The sequence below is a fragment of the Psammomys obesus genome, unplaced genomic scaffold (assembly GCF_907164565.1).
Source record: "Psammomys obesus unplaced genomic scaffold, mPsaObe1.curated_primary_1811, whole genome shotgun sequence".
NCBI lineage: Eukaryota > Metazoa > Chordata > Mammalia > Rodentia > Muridae > Psammomys > Psammomys obesus.
Window position 1 is genome coordinate 964,518 of NW_026585698.1, and position 13,952 is coordinate 978,469.

General features: G+C 49.2%; 1 protein-coding gene across 1 annotated transcript in view; it reads left to right on the forward strand.

Annotated features, from left to right (window-relative positions):
* Tbata (thymus, brain and testes associated) overlaps positions 1–9,398 on the forward strand; it is a 12,576-nt gene extending 3,178 nt beyond the window's left edge. The window contains exons 3-9 of the mRNA XM_055598838.1: positions 956–1,114; positions 1,878–1,957; positions 4,286–4,456; positions 6,169–6,250; positions 6,996–7,137; positions 8,399–8,442; positions 9,304–9,398. Coding sequence (XP_055454813.1) covers positions 956–1,114; positions 1,878–1,957; positions 4,286–4,456; positions 6,169–6,250; positions 6,996–7,137; positions 8,399–8,442; positions 9,304–9,398 — 773 coding nt within the window. The remainder of the gene's footprint in view (positions 1–955; positions 1,115–1,877; positions 1,958–4,285; positions 4,457–6,168; positions 6,251–6,995; positions 7,138–8,398; positions 8,443–9,303) is intronic.
* The last annotated feature ends 4,554 nt before the right edge of the window (positions 9,399–13,952 follow it).

The following is a 13,952-nucleotide window of genomic DNA, read 5'->3' on the forward strand; positions in this document are numbered from 1 at the left end:
TGTGTGTGTGTGTGTGTGTGTGTGTGTGTGTGTGTGTGTGTGTGTGTGTGTGTGTATACATACATGTGCAGGCATGCAGGTGGAGGCCAGACACCAATGCTGGCTGTTGCCCCACAAGCACCATGCCCATTTAGCTAGGACGGCTGGCTTATGAGCACTAGGGACCTTCCTACCTCCACCTAGCCAGCTGTCAGATTACAAGCATAGGCCACTCTGTTTGGTTTTGTGTGTGTATGTGTGTGTGCACACTCACATTCATGGGTGTGGATATCCCTGTTCCCAGAGGTCAGAGGGTAGCCTCAGCAACCAGTCCTTGCCTTCCAACTTGTTTGCTACAGAGTATCTTTGATTTTCCAGCATATATGCCAGGATAGCTGGCCAGCAAGCTTCATGGAAATGTTCTCTCTACCCCCATCTTCCCAAACCTAGATAATGAACACTAGAACACTAGATTAGAACACTAGATTATGCATGCCCATTCTCTGCATCTAGCTTTCATGTGGATCCTGGGGATTAAAACTCAAATCCTTACATTTGCATGGCAAAGATGCTCACTAGGCATCTTCCCAGACCCATTTTAAAGTCATGGGTCTATATATTGAACACAAGTCTTCTTGCTCCCAAGCCAAAGTATTTGCCAGAGGAATTGCCTCCCTGGGCGTCCCATTGTCTTCACCGTAAGCCACCTGCAACTCCTTGACCTGTTGTGGGAAGCCAGGGCCTGTGAGAGCTTGATTCTGTCCTGCCTCTACCCAACCCACTGGTGACCCTGAGCAGGTCCTTCTTATTCCTATGCCCAAGAATAAGTTGGCTTTGGTCTGGGTGGTTGGCTCAGATGACTTGAGTTTCTAGTTACAGGAAGAGGCAGACCTGGAGCATTCCCTGCCCGTCACTACCCCTTTCCAGCCCCCTGGAGCTCCTGGGGTCCAGCCTACAGATGTCACCCTCTCTGCAGATCTCACCGGGAAGCCTATCTGTGTGGTGAGAGACGAGTTCCCTCTGGCGTCCTTGACTCAGCCTCCGACTTTCTTATCCCCCTGTATGATGGGGATGCCCACCATTTCTGTCCCTATTGGGGACCCACAGTCTAATCGGAATCCTCAGCTTTTTTCTGGTAAGTACTTGGACCACACCCTTATACCTGGGGCTCATACCTTTCCCAAAGTGTGTGGTTGGGCAAGGGGCCTGAGAAGGAAAGAGCCATTGTTCTTCAACCAGGGTTCCCCCCTTTCCCTCATTTCCTGGGTCAATCTCATGCATTATTCCCCAGGCCCTAACCCTCAAAAAGTACACCTGCTACAGTTTGAGGAGTAAGAAAGAGCAGGAGTCAAGCCGATTTGGTCCATGCTCATGTGACTTGGAGCTAGAGGCAAGAGTGACATTTGTAATATTTAGCAACATGTACACTCAGGCAGTAGTTTATCAGAGCCTCCCGCTGTGACTTTGGAGGGACTCTGAAGGCCAAGCCCGACTAGCCAGGAAGGTTAGGTGTGGTAGAGATCCTGCTGAGGAGGGCGGCAGCCAGCGCTGGGAAGAGGAGTTTGAGCTGACTGCAGAACTATATCTGTCTAGAGAGTGGTTCAGTGTCTTAACAACAGGCATGGCTTGCTTCCCAAATCTCAATGCAGGCTCCAGATCAAACCGCTTGCATTTAGACAGAGTAGCCTAATGGCTTCAGCATCCCTCGGAGAGGACTCAAGGAGACTGCCAGCATTAGCAAATCCTCTTCTATGGTGGTTTTTAAGCCCGTCCCCCTCCAGAGCAGAAAGGCTTGCCAAGTCGGGGGCCACTTCTTCCTAGAACCTTTCCCCTCCATCCCAGTTCTGATAACACAGAGAGGGCAAACAGGGTCCCAAACTCTTGTCCTGTATCCTCAGACTCCTGGAAGGAGAAATTAAAGGACCTGGCTTCCCGAGTGGTTATCTTCACTAAGGAAGATGAGTCAAGGATCAATGAGGTCAGTGCTGAACAAAGGAGTGATCCTGGAAATGAAGCCTTTGTAAGTCCCCCCACAGTTCAGCTGCTGGCATGGGAGGAGAAGGGCCATCATAGCAGTGATGGTGACAGTGAAGGTCAAAGAGGCACAAAATCACACCTAACAGAGAGACCCAAGAAGTATCCTCTAGTCCAGCGGTTCTCAACCGTCATGATGCTGTAACCCTTTCATACAGTTCCTTATGTTGTGGTGACCCCCAACTATGAAATTATTAATGTTGCTATTTCATAATTGTAATATTGCTACTGTTATTAATTGTACTGTAAATATCTGATATGCAGGATAGTCTTATGTGACCCCTGAGAAAAGGGGTACACTCAGACAGTGTTTTATCAGAATCTCTGGCTGTGATGTTGGAGGGATTTTGGAGGCCAAGCCTGCTTTCCTGCTCCTAGGGTGTGGGAGAGCCAGGAGGGTAGGGTGCGATAGAGAACCTGTCAAACAGGGTGGCAGGCAGACCAATAGGGCTGAGAATCACTGCTGTAGGATCATCCAGGGATGCTTTGTGGGGGAAGACCTCTGAGCAGAAGCCCCCTGGCCCACCGTAGGACATCTTTAGAGAACAGAGCCTGGAGCACAGGGTAGAAGTAGACAGTGATGAGAGGTGAGAGGAGGCTGACTTTGAACGTGGGGAGGAAGAATTTCTTAGCTTCCCCAAAAAGGTGAGCACCCAATGTCAGCAGAGGTAGAGCATCGCTGGAGGTTTTCAGACAGAATGGAAAGACTTCACAGGTGCTATTCAGGGACAAGGTGGTAAGGGCAGGTGGCCTTGGCACAGACCTGGTCCTTTGTAACGAAGTGTGTTTCAGGCAACCTGTGTGTAGAGGTGAGGCCAACTAACTCATTATGGTGCTCAGGTAGCTCAGCTAAGTGTCTAGGTCTTGTTTTCTTTAAAATGTGGAGGAAAATGGGTGTGGCGGTGCACATCTCTGATGTCAGCTTTAGGGAGACAGAAGCAAGAGGATTACTGCAAGCTTAAGGCTAGCCTGCTTTACATAAGGCTTGTCAGAGCTGCTTCCTGAGGCTTTGTCTCAAACCAAATGAAAGCAAAGCAAAGAAAATAAATAAAAGAGATAGTACATGTTTTAGCTAGAATTAGAAAGGCAGGAGGATCTAAGCCGGCTTTTCACCCAGAGGTTTCCCAGGGCAGATGTCAAGAACTGGGAAGACAGTTCATTCAGAAAACACTTGGGGGGGAAAAAGCATGATGGAACACACATTTAATCCTCATAGGTAGAAACAGCCGAAATTTTGTGAGTTTCTGAGTCTGAGGCTAACCTGATCTACACAGTGAGTTCTAATACAACCAGCTCTATGTAGAAAGACCATGTCACAAACAAAACAAAAACAAAAAACAAAAACTTACCTTATGAGGACCTGAGTTCAGTCTTCAACACCTACTTTTAAAAGCCGTCGAGTTGGGGCAGGAAGCCTGGAGAGATGGCTCAGTGGTTAGGAGCACTGGTTGTTCTTACAGAGGATCCAGATTCAGTTCCCAGCATCTACGTGGTGGCTCACAACCATTCATAATTCCAGTTCCAGGGGATCAATAGCACACATGTGGTGCACATCCATACATGCAGACAAACACACACACACACACACACACACACAAACACACACACACACACACACACACACACACATAAAATTAAATAAATCTTTTTTTAAAAAAAACAACCTTGGCATAACAATGCATGCTTGTAATCTTGGCTCTGGGGCTCTGGGGAGGCAGGGACAAGAAAGTTCCAGGCCCGTGAGAAAGCTTGTTTCAGGGGTGGGGGACAAGGTGAGGAGTAACATGTGAAGTTGTTCTCTGATCTCCCTGCACATACATGCACACCTGAGCAGCCATGTGTGTACATGAAAATGCGAAACCCACAGGTATACACACACACGCACACATGGAGTGAGTGGAGTGGGATACAGGGGAGGGTGCAGAAGAAAGGATAACAAGTTTCGAGGAACAGAGCTCAGAAGAGGGGCAGCTGAGCCAGGAAAGAGGGTTGACATGGGAACCTTGACACAGGACACTACTCCCATACTTCTGATGTTTTGGAAGAGGAGACCACCTCTTCAACCTTAGGATGCTGATTTGGAATGCAGGGGAAGCCAGGCCTATGAAGGAGGGCCTGAGACAAGATGGAGACTGGCTTGATAGCATCCTAGGTCTCTGCTGGGATTTGAGGGAGGCAGCATGTAGTATGACCTGGTCTCCTCTTTGTATTTTCCCCTCTGGCTTCTCCCACCCTCACCAACAACTAGAGTCTCTGGTCAATTTTGTTCCAGCAGAAGGAAGAGCCTCCTCTGAGGGAACAGGGGGCGAAGTACTCAACCGAGACTGGTAGGCTTATCCCTGCTTCCAGCCTAGCCCTCAGCCGCCGCAGCCGCCATGGCCAGCGGGGAAACCCTTCTGGCAGAGATGGAGGAGCCTCCATTTTGCAGAACCAGGAGCTGCTGGTAAGCTGTACTCTGGAGGCAGGGACTGCAGTGGTCTCAGCCTCCAGGTTCCCAGGCCTTCCAAGCCATCGCCCTTCTGGTCAGCCTTTAGGAGGCTTCTCCAGAAACGCTGCCCCCGTAAGACTGTAAGACCAGAAAGACCCTGCCCCAGGAGTCAGCATCCTGGACTCTGAGCCCCTCTGCCTCTAGACAGCCTGTTGTCATCCTGACTCTTCTGTGTAAGTCCTCTCTCATGGGTCATTGGTCAAATTGGGAGCATGCATATGTTAACATTGCCTTTCTAGTGTCAATAAACACGGTTCTTGAGAGCCCTGCAGAGGGACTGAAAACCTAGGTGGAAAGGGCCTGCCTGCTGCATTCTCAACCCACAGCCTGCCAGGCTAGTCAGGACTGGGCCTCCCATGTTCCTTTTCTCATCAAGGCTTGAAATGATCCCCCACTGAGTGACATTTAGACAGGCTTTGGCAACCCCTGTGAAAATACGTGAGTGTTCCCCAGAACCAGTGTCACCACCTTCCTTTGAAAGGCAGTGCTTTGGGGCCCAGCGACATGGATAGATCAGACAGATCCCAGGATCCCCATTTAACAGATGAGGAGGTTTAGGCTCTGTTGGGTAGTATTCTGTGGCTCAGGTCCCCAAAGGATGACCAGCATAGCCAGGCTAGAACTGGTACTTTCTCCACCATAGGGCGGCCTCACCACACCTGGAGTTAGGGTCTCAGGTCTCATGGGGAGGGGGCGCAGGGCAGGTAAGGAGGATGGGAAGAATGGGGAAGGGCCAAAGGGCAGTTCAGGGTGGGACACCACTGCAAGTGAGTGCTGGGGGACTTGGGTGGGCATCTAGCAGGTACAGGCCTGAGGGAGAAGCCCAACCCAGTTTCTACTCCACCAAGGATTAGGTGGGCCTGCCAGGGTCTGATAGACCCCTCCAGGTCCTTGGGAAGGCTCAGGGCTCCACCTCCCACCTCGGGTTTCCCCTTCAGCCTTCCATAGCTCCAGCTGCCACCTGCACCTTGGCCTGGGAACTCCCCAGAGCACATCCCGGATACAGCTGGACCCTACCCTGCCGATGCTTGCCTGGAGGAGACAGGGGGAGCTACTGGCTGAGGAGGCAGATAGGAGCAGAGATTCCCTGCTGCTTCACTGGATGGAACCCCTCACTAGGCACTTGGCAGAAACAATCTACTCTGCTTACAGCAAACCCCTCACATGCTGGCTAACATCTCCAGATCCTTGGAACTCCCGGGTGGGAAGTCCCGTGGGGTCACAGCTCAAAAGATCCCAGCATGCAGGATTCGGTGCGTCTCTGAGGAGGAGACAGTCCAGCTCTGATTTAGCTGTCCCAGTGAGGGGCCCTAAGTTTCAACCAGCCCGATGGAGACTGTGGCACTGAAGGGGTCTGCCTGTCTGATACCTGAGGCTTGATTCTGTTCTGAAGTCCCCACCTGAAGTCTTCCATTCTCATGGCTTCACATTCTTTTCCTGCCCAGCAGGGGAGCTTAAGTGTGTCTCTCCAGAACAATTGTGAGAAAAAGCCCCTCCTCAAGTGCCGGATCCTAATGAGAAACCTATAGGGGAATCAGTTTAGCCAAGCATGTGGCCCAGGGGCCTCATGTCGAGGGGAGGAGCTTGCTATTTCCTGAACCCATATTTGGTTATGTGTCTGGCTAGAGTGTGACAGAGATGCCCATAGCCTGTCCTCCTATACACAGATCTTGGAGCTCCTTTGTCAGATTCTACAAACGGACTCTCTAAACAATATCCAGTTCTGGCTTCTCCACGCTTCACCAGAGGGTGAGGACACCAGAATGTGGCCTTTCTCTGTGTGGGGATGCCCTTGTTCTTGACCCTGCAGGACAGATATACTCAGCTTCTACCCCAGGGCCTCTCTCTTTTCCCTTAAGAGTTCCAAAGTATCCCAAAGGCTTCCAAGCATCCTTTCCACTTCCTCCCCTACTTCTCAGCAGGATTTCTGTGCCTCTATTCCTTGGAGGGGATCCTACTTTAGTACTGACCTCAGGCATGGTGTCTGGGATGGGGGGGAAAAACAGATTATTCCTACAGACACAGCTCCTCTTAGCTGTTGTAGAAAACATATGCATACAGGTGCAAATACAAAAAAACACAGCTTGCATACAAGAGCCCACAAGTACACATCTGCTCTGGGACAGTGTGGGGAGGATGCATCTCCAGGGAAGGTGTCTGGATGGGAGAAGGGAGTTGGGGTGGAGGGAGTAAATCCCAGCAGATTTCCAAATGTTGCCCTCCTAGGGGGAGTTTTACAGGCCGTTAGGGAGGTGGGAGATGGTGGAAGGAGACCGAGAACAAAGTGCATATGGGCTTTCCTAGTAGGAGAGGGTGCTGAAGGGATGAGAGCTCTGCTCCCACAGCTACAAGCACTGTGGGGACCTTCCTTGGGGGCTGGGAACCTATGAAGAAATGCAGCATGGTTGGAGAAAGCTGACCTCCCCTGAGGTCAGGACTGGATGAGGCAGGAAAGGGGCAGGGCTCAGGATGCTTCCCTGTGCTGTGCTTGCAGAGAAAGAACTGGCGCTGGGGCTTCTGCAGACAGCTGTGGCTCAGCTTCTCCCAGAACCCCTCCCCTCCATCCCAGCAGAGAAGCTGTTGCACCAACTCCAAGAACTTCAAGAACCTCCTCAAGAGACACAGGCTACCTACAGGTAAGCTTCAGGCCCCTCTCCTGTCCTGGTCCCAGAACCAGGCCCTCTCGTGGTAAGCATCTGCCCTCCCTGGCTCAGGGGCCCACCGATACTCCCAGCACCGCAGCATGGGGAAAGGAAGGTGGATCCTTGAAGAAAGCTGGGTAGCTGGAGTAGATGTATCAGTGTTTGTTGGATGCAGTTGAAAATCCTGTCTCAAGGAACAGGGATGTTCTCCTGGACCTCCAGTCCTCACATACTTGTAGAGCAAGTGCCGTGTGCCCTTAGCCATTTCCCCAGCTGAACACTGAGGACTGCAAGCTGCAAAGCTAAGAGGCTGGGAAAAGGCCATGTCAGGAGGTAGGAGCGGTGCAGGCCTGCTGGTCAGGCATGGTGAGCACACTGCAGAGAATGTTTGGGGTGCTTTAGCACAGTTGAGAAAATGGCTTAGGTTTGTGGGAGGCATGTTTTAGTGGGTGGCTGTTATGTATTGTGGATTAGGCTGACCTCAAACTTGCTATGTATCTGAAGATGACAAACTCTTCATCCTCCTGCCTCTGCCTCCTCAGTGCTGGGATGACAGGTGTGCAGCCCTGTAGCCTGTTTAAACAGGTCTGGGGATGGAATGGAGGGAGCTTCCCACATGGCAGGCAAGCATTCTACCAACTGAGCTATGACCTTAGCCCTAAGTTTCATTTTCTTTTTGAGAGAGAAAAAAAAGGACTAGGGCTGGGATTCATTGGTAGACACTTGTACAAGCCCTGGGTTCAAGTCCTAGTGCTGCAACATAGTTAGTGAATAAGCCGTCGGGAGAACACAACAAGGATGCGCTGGGGTGAGAGCCCCAGTCAGCCTCTTCACCCCCTCTCTAAAGCCTTCTTCCAGAGCAATAGAGAAAATGACGTGGCTTTGTGAAGGGCTGCAGCAGCTTACAGCTCACACCAGCTAGAAGAACATTAGCTGCTAGTCCAGAATGAGCCTTCCAGGCAAGGGGCTATGAGAAAGGCCATAGCAGTGGTTGTCTCTTATGACTCCAGACAAGAAGGCCTTGGTTCCCCTGGCGAAAGCAGGCACAGAAGCACAGCTGTCTGGTTCCTGCTCTGGAGGTGCAGGGGGGTGCCTGGGTCCATGCACAAACAGTCCTGCCCCAGGGTCTGCAAGAGGGGTGTCTTGCCTCTCCTGAAAGCTGGCGGCTGTCCACACCTATGCCACCTCCCAACTCCTACCAGTCGGCCATCTATAGACTCAGCCTCCCAAGCCTATCTTTTGTATTTGGTTATAGTCGATCCCAGAGGAAGACGAATACATCACCTCTACCCAAGCCAGGTAAGAGAGAGCCCTCAAGGTGAGTTATTCTGGAGGTACATGGAGGCTAGCTCTGGCTGGATTCCTGCTCAAGGAAATTGGGCCACTACTTCAGGCAGCAAACATTTATTGTGTACTTCCTACATGTCAGGCTCTGGGGAGTCATGAGGGAAAAATTGGGACAAGGTTCTATGTCACCGGGGCTTATATCTTAGGAAGGGAAATATACAAAGGACGGAATCCCCTGGGAGAACAGCAGGTGAATGGGGAGGACTCCCTGCCCTGAGCTACAGAAGGCTACACTTAGGAATGCCTGGGGAGAGCCTACAAGTAGAACTCCCTACCTGGCAGACCAATGGGAAGACAAGCTGGCCAGGGTATCCAGTGGGCAGGGGAGAGCAGTATGAGGGTAAGACAAAATAGTGCCAACCTCTTGAAGAAAGTAGGAAGTTCTGGAGGTTTTGAGCAGGATGTGGTACATACCTGTGGTCACCGTGTCAGGCATAGATGAAGGTATTAATAGCAAGAAGGGACAGGAGAGCCCAGAGAAGAGGCCCCTGCAGTGATCATGGTGTCTTAAACCAGAGTGTGTGGGGGTGGAGTGACAGCTTGGGGGTGGGGGGAGAGAATGCTTGTCAACAGTGGACATGATTCTTCCTTGTCAGGTTGTGGAGGGTCCCAAGTGCCCCGCAGAGTATCTGGTGTGCAGCAGGTGCTTAATTCATGTTTATCATCCAGATGATCTGGGGTGGTATGGCTCACAGAAGGGAGCCAGCGTGTCCCAGGTCCCCAGCTGAACTGAAGGCAAAGCTGACCCTTGACCTTGGCCTACCTCCCCGTCTGTTCTTTTCTCTCTTGCCACTATCCCTCCCATCCTCTAAGAGTACATAGGCAAAGCCCAAGTCCTCCGTGTGCATCCCAGCGAGGATTTAGAGGAGATGACCATGCCAAAGGTGGAGTCAGAGGCAGAGGGCTGAGGAGCCCAGACCAGAGCACAGAGACTTTTGCCTTGCTCAAAGGCAGCTTCTAAGCGTGGGGAAGGGGCCTCTTGTCCCGCTAATTCAACACCAGCCCCTGGTCTCCAACTGTACTCTACTAAATAAAACACTGCCTTCCCTGTATGAGGGAAGGTCTACCCTCCCACTGGAGTGTCTGTGTTTGTTTATTCTAGAGGAGTAGAGTGCCCTTCTGTGGAGAAAGCCCATGGTACCACCCACAGTTAGCAAGGGTCTTCATATCAGTTAAACTAATCATGGTATCTCCCACAGGCATGCTCAGAGACCTGTCTCATAGATGATTCTAGATCCTGTCAAACTGATAACTACATAAACCATCAAGGCCACTATGCCTGGCTCTGGTTTTCACCTCATTTAAAAACCCTTAGCCATTCCACTGGTTTCTTTTTTTCCCAGTGGCAGTTACTGCCCATTGCTGTCTCTGGCTTTATCTTCACCCTATCACATTGTTGCTTCCATCCTTTTTTGGAAAATGTGGCCAAATATAATAGGAAAGTTATCATCTTAGCCACTAAGGAGGTGTGGTGATTTGAACAAAAATGGTCCTCATAGGCTCATACATTTAGATGCTTAGTGAGTGGTACTATTTGAAAGGATTGGGAGATGTGATTTTGTTGAAGTGGGTATGGCCTTGTTGGGGTAGGTGTGGCCTTGTTGGAGGAAATGTGTCACTGGTGGTGAGCTTTGAAGTTTCAAAAGTCCATGCTAGGCCCAGCGTCTCTCTCTTCCTGCTGCCTGTGGATCAAGATGTAAAACTTGGGCTGGAGAGATGGCTCAGAGGTTAAGAGCACTCGCTGTTCTTCCAGAGGTCCTGAGTTCAATTCCCAGCAACCACATGGTGTCTCATAACCATCTATAGTAAGATCTGGTGTACAGGCATATATAAATAATAAGTAAATCTTTAAAAAAAAAAAAAAAGATGTAAAACTCTCAGCTCCTTCTCCAGCACTGTGCCTGCCTGCACGCTTTCATGCTTCCTGCCATGACAATAATGGACTAAACCTCTGAAACTGTAAGCCAGACCCAATTAAATGCTTCTTTCATAAGAGTTGCCATAGTCACAGTGTTTCTTCACAGCAATAGAACACTGACTAAGACAGAAGGACACTGGCTCCTTCACTGTGGGACCATCAACCCAGTGAGACTCTGTAACTGAATACCTTGGAAAAAGGTCATCCTCAAACAATTAAAGGTAATTTTGAGCTCTGGAAGTGGAAAGGCCCAAGGTCAAGGCTCTGGTAGGTTTTGTGTCTGGTGAGACCTGTCACTCTTGGATGGTCCCTTCTATGCCCTTGCAGATTGGCAAAATGGAAAGACATACCCCCACCCTGACCCTTTTTATACGGGTACCTGTTCAATCCCTATTCATGCAGTGAAAACCCTCAGGAGCCAATCCCTCCCCAAGGCGGCCTTTTTCACACTGAGACACACCACTCACCATCTAGTCCAGACTGGCTATGAATTATAGTCCTCCTGCCTCCGCCTCTCACCTGCTGGGGTTACAAATGTGAGCTTTTGTCACCTTGGGACAGTGCTTAATGCTATCACCTTTCAACATATAGATCTGGGTGGGTGGGAAGAAATACTCAAACCATAGCACCCACAAAACAGTAAGCCCCCGTTGCCCTCCCCTTGACTGTTGGAAACCACCCTCCAGTTTCTGTGTCTGAGTGTGGAGCAGTTCCTGGAGTCTCCTAGTAAAATCCTCTTTGTTTTTTGTATCAGGTTTGTTTTTCTTGGCGTAACATCTTCAAGAGTCAAACATGTTGTAACCTGTGTCACCGTCTCCTGTCACCTGTTTTTGTTGATGTAGCACTCAAGCTCTCAAGCCAGACTATCCACCTTCAAGGTCCGAACCCCACCCAGGGTCTCATAGTGCAAGGGATCTAATTCTGCCACCCCCCTTTACTACTCCCAAATATCCACATAGTAAAAGAGTCCTAGACATACTTGCTTCAAAAATAAACCCCAGCTGGCATGAAAGCCCTGGCCCTGGAGGGGGGCCTCTTTAATTTCTCAAGGGGACTGTTATGGGGTGAATATTGGTCACTGTGGATTCTCACTTACTTTGATTCATGGGTTCAGTCCCTGGTCAGTGGCTGCCCTGCTATGTAGTCCTGAGAGGCAGAGATCCCAGAAGCAAAAATGCCATGGTGGTAGTTAGTTCACAAGTTAGATGCACTAGCCCACTCCTAGATTGCTTGGAAACCTGATGCCATTACCTGCCACCCGGGTATAGAGGTATATGTGCCACTACCACGTATATGTGCACACCAGATATAAAGGACTAACCTATCATTACGAGCTCTCTCTGCCTCAGTTTCTCTCCTCCTCTCTGACTTTCTCTCTTAGGGCACCTCCCTTTTCTCTTCTCTCTTTTCCTAAGCTCTGTCTGTCTCTCTCTCCTCTCTCTTCCCAGACCCATACAATAAATCTCTCCATACCAAGTCTGTTGAGTGTGTGTTATTTATTAATTTTTTTTTTTTTTTACAATGTATTCACTTTGTATCCTGGTAGTCCACTCCCTCCCTTCATCTTCCTCCCGTATCCCTCTCCTCTAGTCCTCTGATAGGGGAAGACTTCCTCCCCTACTATCAGACCCTAGCCTATCAGGTTCCATCAGGCCTACTGGATCCTCTTCCTCTATGGGCTGGCTAGGTTGCCCTACCAGAGAGAAATGATCAAGGAGCAGGCAACCAAGTTCATGTCAAACTGTCTCTTCTCCCCTTACTAGAGAACGTACATGGAGACTGAGCTGTCTATGGGCTATATCTGTGTGCATGATCTTTAGTTGATGCATCAGTCTCTGTAGTACCCCTTGGGCCCAGCTATTTTTGGCTTTGTTGGTCTCCTTGTGGGACTCCTGTCCCCTCCAGGTCCTTCTATATCCCCCTTCTTCCATAAGACTCCTACACTTTGTCCCTAAAGTTTGGCTGTGGGTCTCTGCATCTATTTCGATACCATGTGTGGCATTTTAAAATATATTATTACAAGTAGAAGGCGGCTGCTCACTGCAGCCAAGAAGCAGGGAGAGGAACAGGAGTCTGGGACAAGATCTAGCCTCTGAAGACAGTCCTCCCACCCCTGTTGGGCACCTCCCTCGAGCTTTTTCTCGTCTCCAAAAGCTCCCACCACCTCCCAACAACTGGATTCCATCAATGGGTTAATCGTGAGGTAGGGGCACCTTGAAATTTAATCACTTGGAGTGGTTGGATTTAGCCAGTTTAGGGGAAAGACTACCTGGGGTGTCTACTCCTCCTCTTCCAAGGTTTTCATAAAGCCCAGCTCGTCCAGCCTGAACTTAGTGCTCTGGCACAGGATCGACTGATGGGGAAGATAAGTGTGCGACCTTTGCTGGGCCAAGCACAAGTTGGCCACGGGCAGATTTTGTGCTGGTCCCTGAACATCACAGGACACTATCTACCGTTCATCATCACCATGGAGACAAAGGGTTGGACTCATCCCTTTTTATGTCCCTGAATCTCCAACATTCCTTCCCAATGTGAGCCATTAAAATGCCAATTGTTTTCAGGTGGTCATGGTGCATGCCTTTAATCCCAGCACTTGAGAGGCAGAAGCAAGTGGGAGTTCAAGGCCAGCCTGGTCTACAGAGTGAGTTCTAGGACAGCCAGGACTGCACAGAGGAATCTTGTCTCAAACAACATTAAGCAAAACTCAAGTGTTAGCTGTTATGCATATTTCTTACATAAAATGTACCATTTTTTTTGTCATTTTAAGTGCACAGCATAGGAACATCAAGAATGTTCCAACTGCTCTGGAATCTTCCTCATCCTTTCTCAGAATGGCTCTTCTTGCAAAACTGAACCTCTATTGCCATTAAACAGGAATCCTCCTTCCCTCCTCCAAGCCTCTCCCAGATTCCATTCTTAGTTTTGTTTCTGAGTGTTTGGCTGTTCTAGATACCTCATTAAGAGAATTTTTTCCTAACTGGCTTATTTCATTTAACAGTGCTTTCAAGTTTCATCCATGTAGCATATGTCAGGATTTCCTACCTTTTTGAAGGCTAAATAAGATTCCACCATAGATTACATTTGTTGAATTGGTGTTGGTATTGGTGTGTGTGTGTGTTGCTGGAATCAAAGGCAGCCTTTGTACTTGCTAAGAAAGTGCTCTACCACTGAGCTACATTCCCTGTGCTGCCCCTAAACCACACTGTTGATGTATTTATCCCTTGATACATGATATTAAGTGGGTCCTACTTTTGCCTGTTGCATATAATGATTCTCTGGAGATTAGCATCACAGATTAGATATAGATACAGATTCATCTATGTCACATGTCAATAAAAGAACCCAGAATTAACCTAAAGATGTATAGCTAGAGAGAAGGTTCTAGAATTAGATGTTTGTTCTCAGTCTCCCTGATGAGAGCCTTTCATTCCTGAATCTGGACCATTCCCATCCTCCCACCATGAATTTTGTTACAACTGTTTATCACCTATTTATTTTGTTTCTAATATTTCTTTCAATTTGACCATTTTATTCCTAGATATAA